This window comes from Vespa crabro, chromosome 4 (assembly GCF_910589235.1).
Source record: "Vespa crabro chromosome 4, iyVesCrab1.2, whole genome shotgun sequence".
Taxonomy (NCBI): domain Eukaryota; kingdom Metazoa; phylum Arthropoda; class Insecta; order Hymenoptera; family Vespidae; genus Vespa; species Vespa crabro.
Window position 1 is genome coordinate 10,625,548 of NC_060958.1, and position 12,467 is coordinate 10,638,014.

A 12,467-nucleotide genomic window follows, 5' to 3' on the forward strand; every position below is an offset into this window, starting at 1 on the left:
TCTCGAAGAAAAGAATAATTGAAAAATAAAATAATAATATTTAAATGAATATCGTAACATCAGAAACGTATTAACGTCATGATAAAGAGAAAACAAAACAATAAAAAAAGAAAAATAAGAAGATTGAAAACGAAGAACCATTTCATTTCGATGAAACGTTTTACGATATCCTATAACCTCGACGAGAACATCTAACATGATTTCCAATTCGAAAGTTAATTATCGTTACGCGAAGTCGAACAATGAATTTGCTTTGAAAATATATCGTTCGAAGGCTACCCAAAGCTATACGATACCCACTACCCTTTACTATACCATGCCTCCTGGATAAGCGCATACACCTGTTGCATCGTTCTAGATACAGTACTGGATTACATGGTCCTTAATCGTACATAATGTCATGGGCGTTGTCTCTTTGTAGCTCGACGATGACTCGCTAAAGCAGAATCGACAAACTCAACGCTATGTTATTTTTTTTTTGTTGCATAATATTTAACAAATAGAATTTACACTTTTCTATTTATAGTTATACGACTGTATACACAGACATACACACACACACGCGCGCGCGCGCGTACACACGAATACTTATATATATATATGTATATTATATTACATGACGTGCATCGGTACAATGTGCACTAGTGACACATGTCGCATACATTTAATCTTGATAATTCGAACTGACAAATAATGCAATTCTAAAGCTTATTAGATATGCATGTATATGTATGCATATATCTATGCATATTATCTATGGATATTTACAGATATTATACTACCTAATAACACTATTCTATATTTAACTCGTATATATTTACTTATAAAGTTGTAAGTTTGTAAAAAAATGTATCAATTTTCATCAAATTTCATCAAATCCGTTTAATTCTTATTATCACTTTTTTTTTTCAATCGATCTATGTATCTTCCAAATAGTCGTCGAACGAATGGAATTACTCAATTCTTTTATCTTGCTCTCGAGAATCTCTTGTTTATAAAATAGAATCAATTGTGATGATCTATCGCGCGTACATAAGTAGAATTGGATGGAGAGAGGAGGAACGATGGAAAAAGAAGAGATAGAAATAAGAGAGTTGAAAAATAAAACGGTAGGAAACAAAAAAAGAGAAGAAAATTTTGACGATCTGTGTACGGTATACACGTTGTTTTAACTCTTTCTCTTTCTTCGCTCTTCTCTTTTTTTCATTCTCTTTCTTTTCTTTTCTTTTTTTTTTTTCTTTTGTTCTTCTTTTCCAACCACCCTCCGCGTCCACAGATACCGACTCAGATGTGCAACGAAATTAAAGCGAAGCATTTACTTCAGAAAAACTCGTGTATACTTGAAATACTCAATGATTCTTTCTGGTCTATCTTGTGGAATCTGAATTGACGCACGTAGCGTGTTTACATCGAAGATCGATCAAATAAATACGTATTACTCGTTGAGAAAAAAGTGTAATGTAATGTAATACAGAAAATGAAAAAAAACAGTGAAAAAAAATCAAAAAATTCGATAAGAAGAGTATATTTTTTGAAGCGATGATCTATTTACTTTGATAAGAAGAATATTGCACTTGGTTATCTTAATAATGATAAATCGAGTAAATATATATAGCTAATTATTAAGTTTTACCATCGATTCGATTGATACATAGATCAAAAAGAAAAGATTGACTGCAACAGCAATATGATCGGCGTATGAATAATTTTTACGCCAATCCCAATGATGATTCTATACTATTAATCTAGAGATATATGAAAACATTTCTTCATCTTTGCAATGCACAAAATTTGAAAAGTATATATGATAGCAAAATAAGAACTATCAGATTAATTGAGATTGATTGATTCGATTGAAATGATATTTCGTATTTACGTTCTTAAAAATTGATATATGAGAATCTGTAATTGTTAATTAAATTCATTAATTATTAAATTAAATAATCTAATTATACAATGATATCTTATATAAATGTTCGTATAATTTCTTTTGTAAAGATGGATTTATAAATATTATATTGTTTTTCTTTCAAAGAAATAAGACCAATATATTTTTCGTTCCATTTGTTTATATATCTTAACTGTAATTAAAATATAAAATGCAAGGACTGAGAAAGCCATGCAACAGAAAACATCTTCTCGAATGCTGCCTAGAAAAGATACAAGTAAAATAAAGTCAGTCAGCCATTTTGGTAGAAGCAATTAGAGCCACTATCTAAATCGCAATTACGGGTATACATTTTATACGAGTTCCTCATAATACTTTTTTATGCCACGACAAATCTCGTAAATAAGAGTATATGTATATATACATTGAATATGAAAAGGCTATAAATGGTGAGACAAAAAATAGTCATTCTATATTTCTGAGTTTTTGTACTTTAAATATGCTTAGGTTAATTTAAATAGTATATAGCAATAATATTCTTATGGTACTTTATAATATAATGTAATATATTTAATTACGATAATGAGACGGAATTTCGATAATGAGACGAAATTTCGTTCATTTAAAATATTTATAAAAACATCAACGATACGTACCAAATAAATTGTTCGTTTTTATAATTGTATCCTATGATAATTATTATTACGATCGTATATCAGTTTAACGATGTTCTCAAATTAATGAAAGGATAGAATAGTACTATATAATTATATCCGATCCGTAATTGATATTTATTTCTATCTTCTTCAAAATGTTAATATTCCATTGATATTATAAATAATTTCTATGATCGGTAACTCGTTTGATTGCAGCTGATTATATGGCCATCTCTCGGTCCCTCGATGAGTTAATACTTTCATACGTCACCTAGCGATAACCCTATGAACTAAAACATACGATCGATTAATCCAAATATAAAATATAAAAATGAGATTTTTAAACATATATAATGATACCATAAATTCTGCAGCATTTCTTCGTGTTTTTAAAAATCTTATCATTAATCTATGCGATTATAAGAAAGTATTTTTTATAAGATTCATTTTTTTTAATTCATTGAATAAAAGATAATAAACGATAAAGATAATTAAAGATACTAAAAAAATATATTTTTAGATGATCATTATAAAAGAATTATGATGAAATATAAAGGCAAAAAACAATATTATTGAATATAGACAAAAATTTAAATAAATTATAAGCTCTTATAATTTCGATATCTAACTGCAAAGATAACGTGTATAGAATCAATAGATTTTATTCGCAGAAGTCGTAATTCAAACATATCACTTAAACATATCATAAAACATTTGAAATATTGAAATATTTTACTTTAGCTAGTATATACAGTAAAGTATCGCTTATAAGAAGGATAACCGCGTGTTCTTCTTAGTCGTTCACTCTTTAGTCGCGCGTCAACCATCTATTCGACGACTTGTATTCGGCGTGTTGATACCTACATCAAGATCGCGGTTAAACGAATGTAGTATAAAAATCATTTCATTTTTTTTATGACAAATCCACAAAATTTCTATAGTACGCACAGTGTTTGTCAAAACATAAGAAGTTAGTTTCATAGGATCGAAAAAAGCATCAATAGTAATTAAGAAACAATGGCCTGTCCTTTGTCGGGAACTATCACGTAAGTAAAATTATATAAATTAAAAGTATGCAAAGTGGCCGAGAATGTTCCGATGTTTTATAGAAAATTTAATTTCGAATAAAAAGTTTCCTACAAACATGGATCGAAAAATACTTCTCTGAAAACCTCTGAAATCATATAAATATACATTTTTTTTAACAAAAAGTAACGAAACAAAAGTTGTACATTTGAAATTAATTATCTCACAACTTATGAAACATACTACGATCATTTTAATCTCATTTGAAAGATAAATTAATTCTCTATAATTTTTGTTGACTATTTTTTAAAAATATATATTTTCTCTGATGTTTGTAAAAGTATATAAAATAACCGTAATTTTAGAGGTTTTTAAACATTAACTTTTTAAGGAAACATTTTTCAAGTCATATTTGTTGTAAATTTTTTGTTTAGAATTAAATTTCCTATAAAATTGTTAAGTCTGTCTGGAACGTTTAAGACCATCCTATGTAATATACGATTAATCTTAAACAACATCGTCTTGTATCATTTTTCTAAATAAAATTTTTTTTCCGTTTTATTTTTCATTTATCCGCATAAACATGTTCTTATTTAAAATGACCTTTTTAGATCTACTATGTTTTTTAAAATAATCGATATAGTATTAGATCTTCTTCTGACTTATGTTACGTAGATAACAATGAAAAAAATTCTGAGAGGATAATAAAATTGTATTAGATCTAGCTTCGAAATGTATAGCTTCTAAATCTTAGAATTTCTTTCTGTTTGTATGAAAAATATTAGACGATTAAGAGAAAAATATTTCATATTAATATTATAATTAATAATACAATTAATCGTTCTCTGACTATCATATATCTTGACTGACTTATTGAAATCGTATTGAATTTTTTTGTTTTGTTTTGTTCTTATTATTACCAAAGAAAAAAAAAAAAGTAAAATCGATTTATCGTTATTTCTCTTAGAGATGATCAGAGCCAAGAAGTAACTCAATTAACCAAAGGATCAGCCTTACTCTATGGAGAATATCTTCGTTTAGATAAAATCTTATCCGCGCAAAGGCTCCTTAGCGCTGAGTACAATGAAGAGGTACACGACGAGCATCTTTTTATCATTACTCATCAAGGTATTACGAAGATCTTCCTTTTGATAAGTAAAATTTATAATAAAAGAAAAAAAGAATAAGAATCGTACAAAATTTCTTTTATTTTTATCGCAGCATACGAACTATGGTTCAAGCAGATTATCTACGAATTGGATTCAGTCAGATCACTCTTCAGTTCTGACTCAAACGTTTATATCACTACCAATCATACTTCGACGGTTCAAAATGATGTTCACATTTTGAACGAATCAAGAACTTTGGAAATTCTTAGACGACTTCATCGCATCGTTCTTATATTAAAAGTACGTTCCTAAAACTTGTTCATTCGTCAAAACAAAAAGAATAAGATCTTAAAGTGTTGAATTATAAAGATAAAAAAAGATAAACGACAGTAAGAATAATGAAAAAAATTATTTCATTAACCACGATGATAACGTTCCGTTATTGCAAGGCTTCTAATCTAATTTTTCTTATGTAGAGTTAATCAAATGTCTCTGACAATTAATATCAATGATGATTTCTCAATATTCGTCGAGCTCGAGTCTCTTCTGAGATTGATAGCCATGACACGGGAGAAGAAGAAAATTGTACGCTCTCAGTAAAACTGGACGAAATGAAATCGATACATACTCGACTATCCAATCCGAACGACGATGACCAAATTTTTATTTTTTCCTTTTCTCTTCTGTTCTTTTCCTTTCACATTAACGACAGTCTCTCACGTATAAACGATATTCTATGGGGGACCACTGAAATAATACACGCGCTCTGAGTAAACTAATACCCACAAATGATACGCGACACCTCATAGGAATAATTGTAGGTGTAAAAAACTTGAGTAATAATCTTATTACCGTTCATTCCGTACCGCAAAACGTGCATGCGGTTGTTTCCTATTCTCTATCGTCTTTCGATTCAACAATAAAAATACCATTCTTCATGGAATCGAATCCGTTGAAAAATCCATTGTTGAACATTTCTCTTTAAAGAAAATAAACTTGACTTTAATACGAGCGAACGAAAAGTTGTTGATGGCATAACTTATATAGAAGAAATCTATAAATAGGATGACACTAATTGATACATCTATGAACTTCCGTACGATTACAGGAAAAAGAAGCGAAGAAACGATTTGTCGCCTTTAAGGTACTTTACTGTCGTAGTAAATCCACGGTGACGAGTAAAATAACTGGCTGCACGAAGCAACCATACAAATGCGGATATAGTTGCGGTCCAATCGATAAGCAATGTTTATGTATATTTGCGAAAGAGTTTCTCCTTTAAAATTACCTTATTATAGTTATATGAACGAAGTACCAATGGTAAAATATAGAATACTTACATTATGAAATATTTTCTTTCCTGTGTCCTTCGTAGCTTCTGGTGGACCAAGTGACGATCTTAGAGACTATGACACCGTTGGATTTCATGGCGTTCCGCGATTACCTCTGCCCAGCTTCCGGCTTTCAATCCCTGCAATTTCGATTACTAGAAAACAAACTTGGTGTAAAACAAGAACACAGAGTAAGATATAATCAAAGTTACATGAGAGTTTTCGGAAGAGATCCGAAAGCCATTGAGGAGATCAAACGTTCCGAGGAAGAACCCAGCCTCAGCTGCTTGGTCCAAAAGTGGTTGGCCAGGACACCCGGTCTCGAATCTTACGATTTTGACTTTTGGGGAAAGTACAAGAGAGCCGTTGAACAAATGCTCTTCGAACAAGAACAAACTGCACAGGTAAATTTTTATTTTAAACAATTTTAATTGAAATTGAAATATAACTTATTATCACAGGAACAATCAGAGGAGCAAATGAAGGTATATCTTACGAGCAACGTTCAATCTCGTCAAGCCATTTTCGAAACAATCTTTAACGAATCTCTTCATAACGCGCTTGTCTCGAGAGGAGAACGAAGATTCTCGTATGCTGCCTTGCAAGGAGCTGTAATGATAACATTATATCGGGACGAACCAAGATTCAGTCAACCCCATCAAATACTAACTGCATTGATGGACATTGATTCTCTGATTACTAAATGGAGGTGTAAGATAGTCTATATTATGGACCTTTAACTACATGACCCTTCTTTACTAAACGAATAATTAATAACGCATTACAAAATCTTTTATATTTTTAGATAATCACGTCATCATGGTTCAGAGGATGATTGGTTCTCAACAACTTGGAACTGGTGGATCTTCCGGCTACCAATACTTGAAATCGACATTGAGGTAACTAATCGATATAAGGATTTTTATATGTACTATATATACACGGGGTGTCCCAAAATTAAACAAATATTTTAGCTCGAATAAAGGAAGAGCCGACAACGACAACTGTCGGAAGTTCATAAAACCGACCGGCACAAATGACATGCTTTCATTTTATTTCCTTTTATCATTCTATCGTTCGATCAATTTAATCAAATAATACTACGCTGCAACGCGCACAGGATTGATCGACTTAATCGTTAAATAATTCATAATCAATGAAAAATAATCGGAGAAAAAAATAACAGAGGAATTATCGCTTTTTATCTTCTTCCATACCCCGCCACAAATTATGAATTTTGTGATCCCCTGTATATATATTCTATATTCTATGTATAATGAACATTTGATAAAACTTATTAACATTGTACGTTTCAATTGATAGCGATAGATACAAAGTGTTCCTAGACTTGTTCAATTTGTCTACGTTCTTAATACCTAGACATTTAATACCACCATTAACGAAGCAAATGAAAACAAGACTTTCAATTTCTTGGAATGGTTGGAGTACCGATAACAATCAAAACAATGCTGAAAATGAAATAGAACGCTCGTAAACTTGTAATAATTTATACCGTAATATTCAAGTTACCCGATTTTTAATCATTCCTCAATTATATATAGATAAGTAATATCTTTATTATAATATTAAAATAGCTTGTAACATATAATAAACTTGTAAAATCTGTTTGGCTTTTTATTCATTTTAAATAAAATCTTTATCCTATCTTAAAATTTTAAGTAAATACCATTGCTAAGAACAGCTTAGTTATTAATTTCTATTAATACAATAAGGTGTGTGTGTATGTGTGTGTGTGTGTGTGTATATGTATGTACATATATATCTGAACTTTAAGATCTCCGCCAACACTGATCAGAAATACTGATCAAATATATTACATATGATAAATATATTTCAATTTGTTTTTTATAATCAATCACAAATTAGTCAGGTACATTAAAGACTAATTTTTAATGATAAATGCCATATACGTAAATATATGGTGATCATAGACTAACGTCATCATTATATATTCCTTTATTTATAGATGATATCCAACGCTGAAACTTGATTGGCGATACCTGGTGATATCAAAAAAAAAAAAAAAAGAAAAGAAAAAAAAAGAAAAATAATAAATCATATTTTTATAATAAACATTAATGATTTAAAGACAATCCGTATTTTTATCTCACCGCAAAGATTGCTGCCAATAGCGATGTACAAGTAACCTCTATCACCAAAAGCTGGACCCCACGAATTTTTGATAATATAATAAGGTATTGTGTCGGATTTATCATAACCTACTATTTGTACAGCATGATTCAAACTGGTAAAAGCACCATCGCAATGATACTGTATTATACCACCTAAATAATTTTGCCAGGATAATGCATTCACCGCGGCAGCCACAGGACCGTGTGTGGCCAATGTTATCAGAAGTTCCTCTTCTGAATCTATAAAGCTAACGTCATCCATCAGATAGACATTATTATTCACTCTTAAACCTTGTATATGCTTACGGACGTATAATTGAATGAAGGTAAGATTTCATAAACGTTATGATTAGATTACATAAACATGCTGATCAATCAACTTATATAATAAAATATTTTTCTAATACGACATATTACACTCTACATACATATATCAATTCTCTAAGATTGTATAATAATGTTGTTAATCAATCTTCGCTAGAAATTCTTTAATCTTTGATTTTGTTTCAAAGTATATTCCTTCGAGTAGTCCATATGTATGATAACAAATAAAATAAAAATATATGGAAAATTCAAATACCTATCGCAGGTAAAGTCCATCACCTTGATACCTGTTTTCATTTTCGCGGTAGCTCTGAAATATATAAATATTAAATAACGATCGTATTATCAAAATTCTTTACGACAATACAATTTAATCTTAAAATATACCCTTTTAGCTTGCACGTGTCAGTCATTCGTGTGAGCGGATAATTAGATTCCGGTAATATCGGCGATTTCGTTAATTTCAACCAAGCGAGCAAACTGCAAATATCTCCACCTTCACATCCGAGATTAGTATTCCTTGCACAATCAATCATCTACAAATGTTACGAATAAAATATTATATAAGATACATTTATATTCGAACGATACAAAGCATATTATATACTTAATGGATCGATCACCGCAAGTGTCCGCAATATGCAAAACAATATATTATCATAATGGTAGGGGAAAGTATTATCAATTCTTAAAAGAGCTTAGTAACTTACCTCCTGTACACTTAGAAAATGTAGACTGCCATTTTTTATGGCATACATCGATTCAACTACCTCGACAGTACTGAAGGCCCAACAAGCACCACAGGATCCTTGATTCTTTATAGGAGATATTACACCTTTCTCTCGCCAATCTACTTTCAGTGGTATACCTATAGTTCTTTTTTCCAAGTGATTTCTTTCTTTTCTCTTACGATGTTCGTTATGATAGCTCGCGTTCGCATGCTTTTTTCCTGATGGATAAATAAAAAAAATTTTATTTACTTTTCATTGCAAAATACACAGAATTGATATGGTATAATCGTCGAAAAAAATCTTTATCTCAAATTTGTTCGAAATAAAAGATTTCATCGAGAACATTTATTATTTCGATCTAATCTCACCTCTTTCCGATAGATCAGAATAAAGGGTTTTCTGTAGAAATTCATCTTCCGACATGTCGGAAAATTCCGTGAGTCCGTAGAAAGCACTTTCCTGGGACGATCGAAAACCATTCATTTTCTCGATATGTCGTAAAGATCTCTAAAAAGTTAATATTCTTATTAATACGTTGAAAATCGAATTTTTATCGATGCAATTGGAAGGAGAAAAAAAATGCAATTAAAGATCCGCGATAAGCGTGTTCAAAATTGGTGGAAGGAAAGATGAGTAAGCGCGGGAAGTTATAAGAATAAAATTCAAATAAACAAATCGCGGGAAAAATTGATCTATAGATAAAAAATTAACACAAGCGAGAAAAGGTGATAAAATGAAACTTATAAATCTTATCTATTACCTGAAATCGTTCGAATCTATCACTATACTCGGTTGGATTGTTTTTATACGATTTATTATACCGCGCGACATAATTCTCGAACAACTTGATATCTTCGTTATTATTATCAGGGCCAATGCGAATAGGTATGGCCAAGAAACAAAGTGTCACTACTAATATCGTCACTGCAACTGTTCTCCATTCCATGTCGGAAACACAACATAATACCTAATCTCGTCATAAGAAACTTGAGATCGAGTGAATGAAATGAATCTTAATCACATGACTCAATACAAAGTATATGTTTTTACTTCGATAATATTTTTCAAGACCGTGTACAATTACTCATTATATTCATTGATAAACAATGAAAACAAAATGACTTAGTATATTACGTATATTGATAAAAATTGACAATTTATCAGTAGTATTTTGTCAGCAGTATTAAATTCGACTGACGTTGTTTTGCTCTAACCTCTTAAATCAAACGAGAGACGTATTTGATTGAACCGTAAAGTATCGATGATAATATTTTAAAAAAACATCCCTATAAAATGCACGCTTTAATAATAAATCATTAACGATGATACAATGTTTAACGTATTATTGAACATCATTAATATTATTTCTTCTTAACGAACTGCCTACTCATGTACTTGTTAAACTTATAATCGTTACCATTAACCAACAACAAAATTGCAATTATATCTAACATTTTAATTAAATATGAAATAATTTTTAAAATTGTTATATCCATTTTTCTTAAGTTCTAATGATTTTGTAATAACTTTTTGTTATACATAAACGCTAATTTGACTAGTTGAGTAAGAGAATTATACTATTTCCGCTTTCAGTCCGGTCTTTTACATTCTTGCCTTCTGTTGTGGCATCTACGTTAAATATGGGTACTCGTTCTATTTCAAAGAAAAAGAAGGTTTGTGATTTATTGTGATTTCTAATATATATTACTTGAAAATATAGTGTTTCCCGTAATCTTAAATCTTGTTATAATAAGATTTTGTGCAAATATATAACAGTGAAACATGGTGAAAAGGTGGATGCCATGGATACTTTTAATTGTTTTCTTCCCCCGCTATTCCATGAAATTGTCACCTATCGAAAGTTTTCATTTTAATCTTAAAAAGAAAAACATCCACAATATTTTATTGATATTATAAATAGACATGAATTAAATTAATTATATTTTCCTTTTCATTAAAGTGTTATGTTTACTCAATAAAACGTGAACTTTTAAGGTTAACTTTGTATTGATACTACTATCAAAAGTTAACGATATACTAATCGTTACATTGATAGTTTGTAGGAGATGGAGTCTTCAAAGCTGAGCTCAATGAATTCTTGACTCGCGAACTCGCAGAAGATGGATATTCTGGTGTTGAGGTTCGTGTAACGCCAACTCGTACAGAGATCATCCTATTAGCCACACATACACAGAGTGTTTTGGGAGAAAAAGGGCGCAGAATCAGAGAATTGACCTCTGTGGTACAAAAACGTTTTAATTTTAAAGAACCACAAAATGTTGAATTATATGCTGAAAAAGTAGCACAACGTGGATTATGTGCTATTGCACAAGCCGAGTCCCTTCGATATAAGTTGATTGGTGGACTTGCTGTACGAAGGTTTGTTTACAAATAATTATTTATAATTTATACTTTAATTCTAATTAACGTATTAAAAAATGATGATTTTTATTTCATAGGGCATGTTATGGTGTTCTTCGATTTATCATGGAATCAGGAGCAAGAGGATGTGAAGTTGTTGTCAGTGGGAAGTTACGTGGTCAGAGAGCAAAATCAATGAAATTTGTTGATGGCTTAATGATTCATTCAGGAGAACCAACAAACAATTATGTAAACACTGCAACTCGTCATGTACTTCTTCGACAAGGTATATTTCCAATTAGAACAAATATTAAACAGATTTTTTTTTTTTACGTCAGACACATTGATCAATATTTTTTCTTATTATTTTATTTTAGGTGTATTAGGTATCAAAGTAAAAATTATGTTACCATGGGATCCTAATGGTAAACTTGGTCCAAAAGATCCTCTTCCAGATTATGTTTCGATAGCTGAACCAAAAGAAGAAGTACGTCCTTTACAACCAACTTCTGAAATAAAAGCCTCAAAAGACATACCTCAACCGGCACCACTTGTGTAATAATTAACATTACAACAAAAATAAAAATGGTATAAAACAAGAAATACTTTGATTTCTCTGTATAATATTTTTAACCCTAACTACTAATCATTGAAAAAAATCAAAGAAATATTCTAAAAATATTTTACATATTACTGCAGTATTTGTATTATCTCTAAATGACAATAAAATTATATTTTTTATTAAATAAAATATTCTCAAAATTTTATAGCACTAACCAACAAATTATATCAATTAAAGAAATTTAATAACAAGAATTATATAAAAAATTGTTTACCATAACCATATATTTAATCATAAAGGAATACACAAACAACAAAAATATACAA

The 12,467-nt window shown here is 30.1% G+C and overlaps 3 protein-coding genes and 1 long non-coding RNA gene across 4 annotated transcripts; 2 read left to right on the forward strand and 2 right to left on the reverse strand.

Moving 5' to 3' along the window:
* Positions 1–1,097: 1,097 nt before the first annotated feature.
* On the reverse strand, positions 1,098–6,150 carry LOC124423938. The gene is made up of 3 exons (XR_006942199.1): positions 6,020–6,150; positions 2,545–2,834; positions 1,098–2,150 (listed from the first exon to the last, which is right to left on the reverse strand). It is a non-coding gene; the product is annotated as an uncharacterized LOC124423938 (long non-coding RNA).
* LOC124423934 (tryptophan 2,3-dioxygenase) lies at positions 3,215–7,636 on the forward strand. Its single transcript, XM_046962317.1, has 7 exons — positions 3,215–3,590; positions 4,538–4,698; positions 4,792–4,979; positions 6,055–6,414; positions 6,472–6,721; positions 6,816–6,909; positions 7,334–7,636. The coding sequence occupies exons 1-7, from the start codon at positions 3,562–3,564 to the stop codon at positions 7,503–7,505; spliced, it is 1,254 nt and encodes a 417-aa protein (XP_046818273.1). The 5' UTR covers positions 3,215–3,561; the 3' UTR covers positions 7,506–7,636.
* On the reverse strand, positions 7,620–10,399 carry LOC124423935 (cathepsin O-like). The gene is made up of 7 exons (XM_046962318.1): positions 9,979–10,399; positions 9,587–9,725; positions 9,198–9,436; positions 8,875–9,023; positions 8,744–8,797; positions 8,143–8,411; positions 7,620–8,031 (listed from the first exon to the last, which is right to left on the reverse strand). The coding sequence occupies exons 1-7, from the start codon at positions 10,162–10,164 to the stop codon at positions 7,988–7,990; spliced, it is 1,080 nt and encodes a 359-aa protein (XP_046818274.1). The 5' UTR covers positions 10,165–10,399; the 3' UTR covers positions 7,620–7,987.
* A 412-nt stretch (positions 10,400–10,811) lies between these two features.
* On the forward strand, positions 10,812–12,182 carry LOC124423936 (40S ribosomal protein S3). The gene is made up of 4 exons (XM_046962319.1): positions 10,812–10,891; positions 11,275–11,597; positions 11,678–11,865; positions 11,957–12,182. The coding sequence occupies exons 1-4, from the start codon at positions 10,859–10,861 to the stop codon at positions 12,136–12,138; spliced, it is 726 nt and encodes a 241-aa protein (XP_046818275.1). The 5' UTR covers positions 10,812–10,858; the 3' UTR covers positions 12,139–12,182.
* Positions 12,183–12,467: the final 285 nt, after the last annotated feature.

Coding starts and splice junctions, on each gene's coding strand:
- LOC124423934 (XM_046962317.1), top strand. CDS start 3,562: ATGGCCTGTCCTTTGTCGGGAACTATCAC. Junction 4,699..4,791: donor TTTTATCATTACTCATCAAG/GTATTACGAAGA, acceptor TTTTTATCGCAG/CATACGAACTATGGTTCAAG. Junction 6,910..7,333: donor TACTTGAAATCGACATTGAG/GTAACTAATCGA, acceptor TTCAATTGATAG/CGATAGATACAAAGTGTTCC.
- LOC124423935 (XM_046962318.1), bottom strand. CDS start 10,164: ATGGAATGGAGAACAGTTGCAGTGACGATATTAGTAGTGACACTTTGT. Junction 9,726..9,978: donor ATAGATTCGAACGATTTCAG/GTAATAGATAAG, acceptor TTAACTTTTTAG/AGATCTTTACGACATATCGA. Junction 8,032..8,142: donor TATTGGCAGCAATCTTTGCG/GTGAGATAAAAA, acceptor TGATATCACCAG/GTATCGCCAATCAAGTTTCA.
- LOC124423936 (XM_046962319.1), top strand. CDS start 10,859: ATGGGTACTCGTTCTATTTCAAAGAAAAAGAAG. Junction 11,598..11,677: donor GGTGGACTTGCTGTACGAAG/GTTTGTTTACAA, acceptor TTTATTTCATAG/GGCATGTTATGGTGTTCTTC. Junction 11,866..11,956: donor TCATGTACTTCTTCGACAAG/GTATATTTCCAA, acceptor ATTTTATTTTAG/GTGTATTAGGTATCAAAGTA.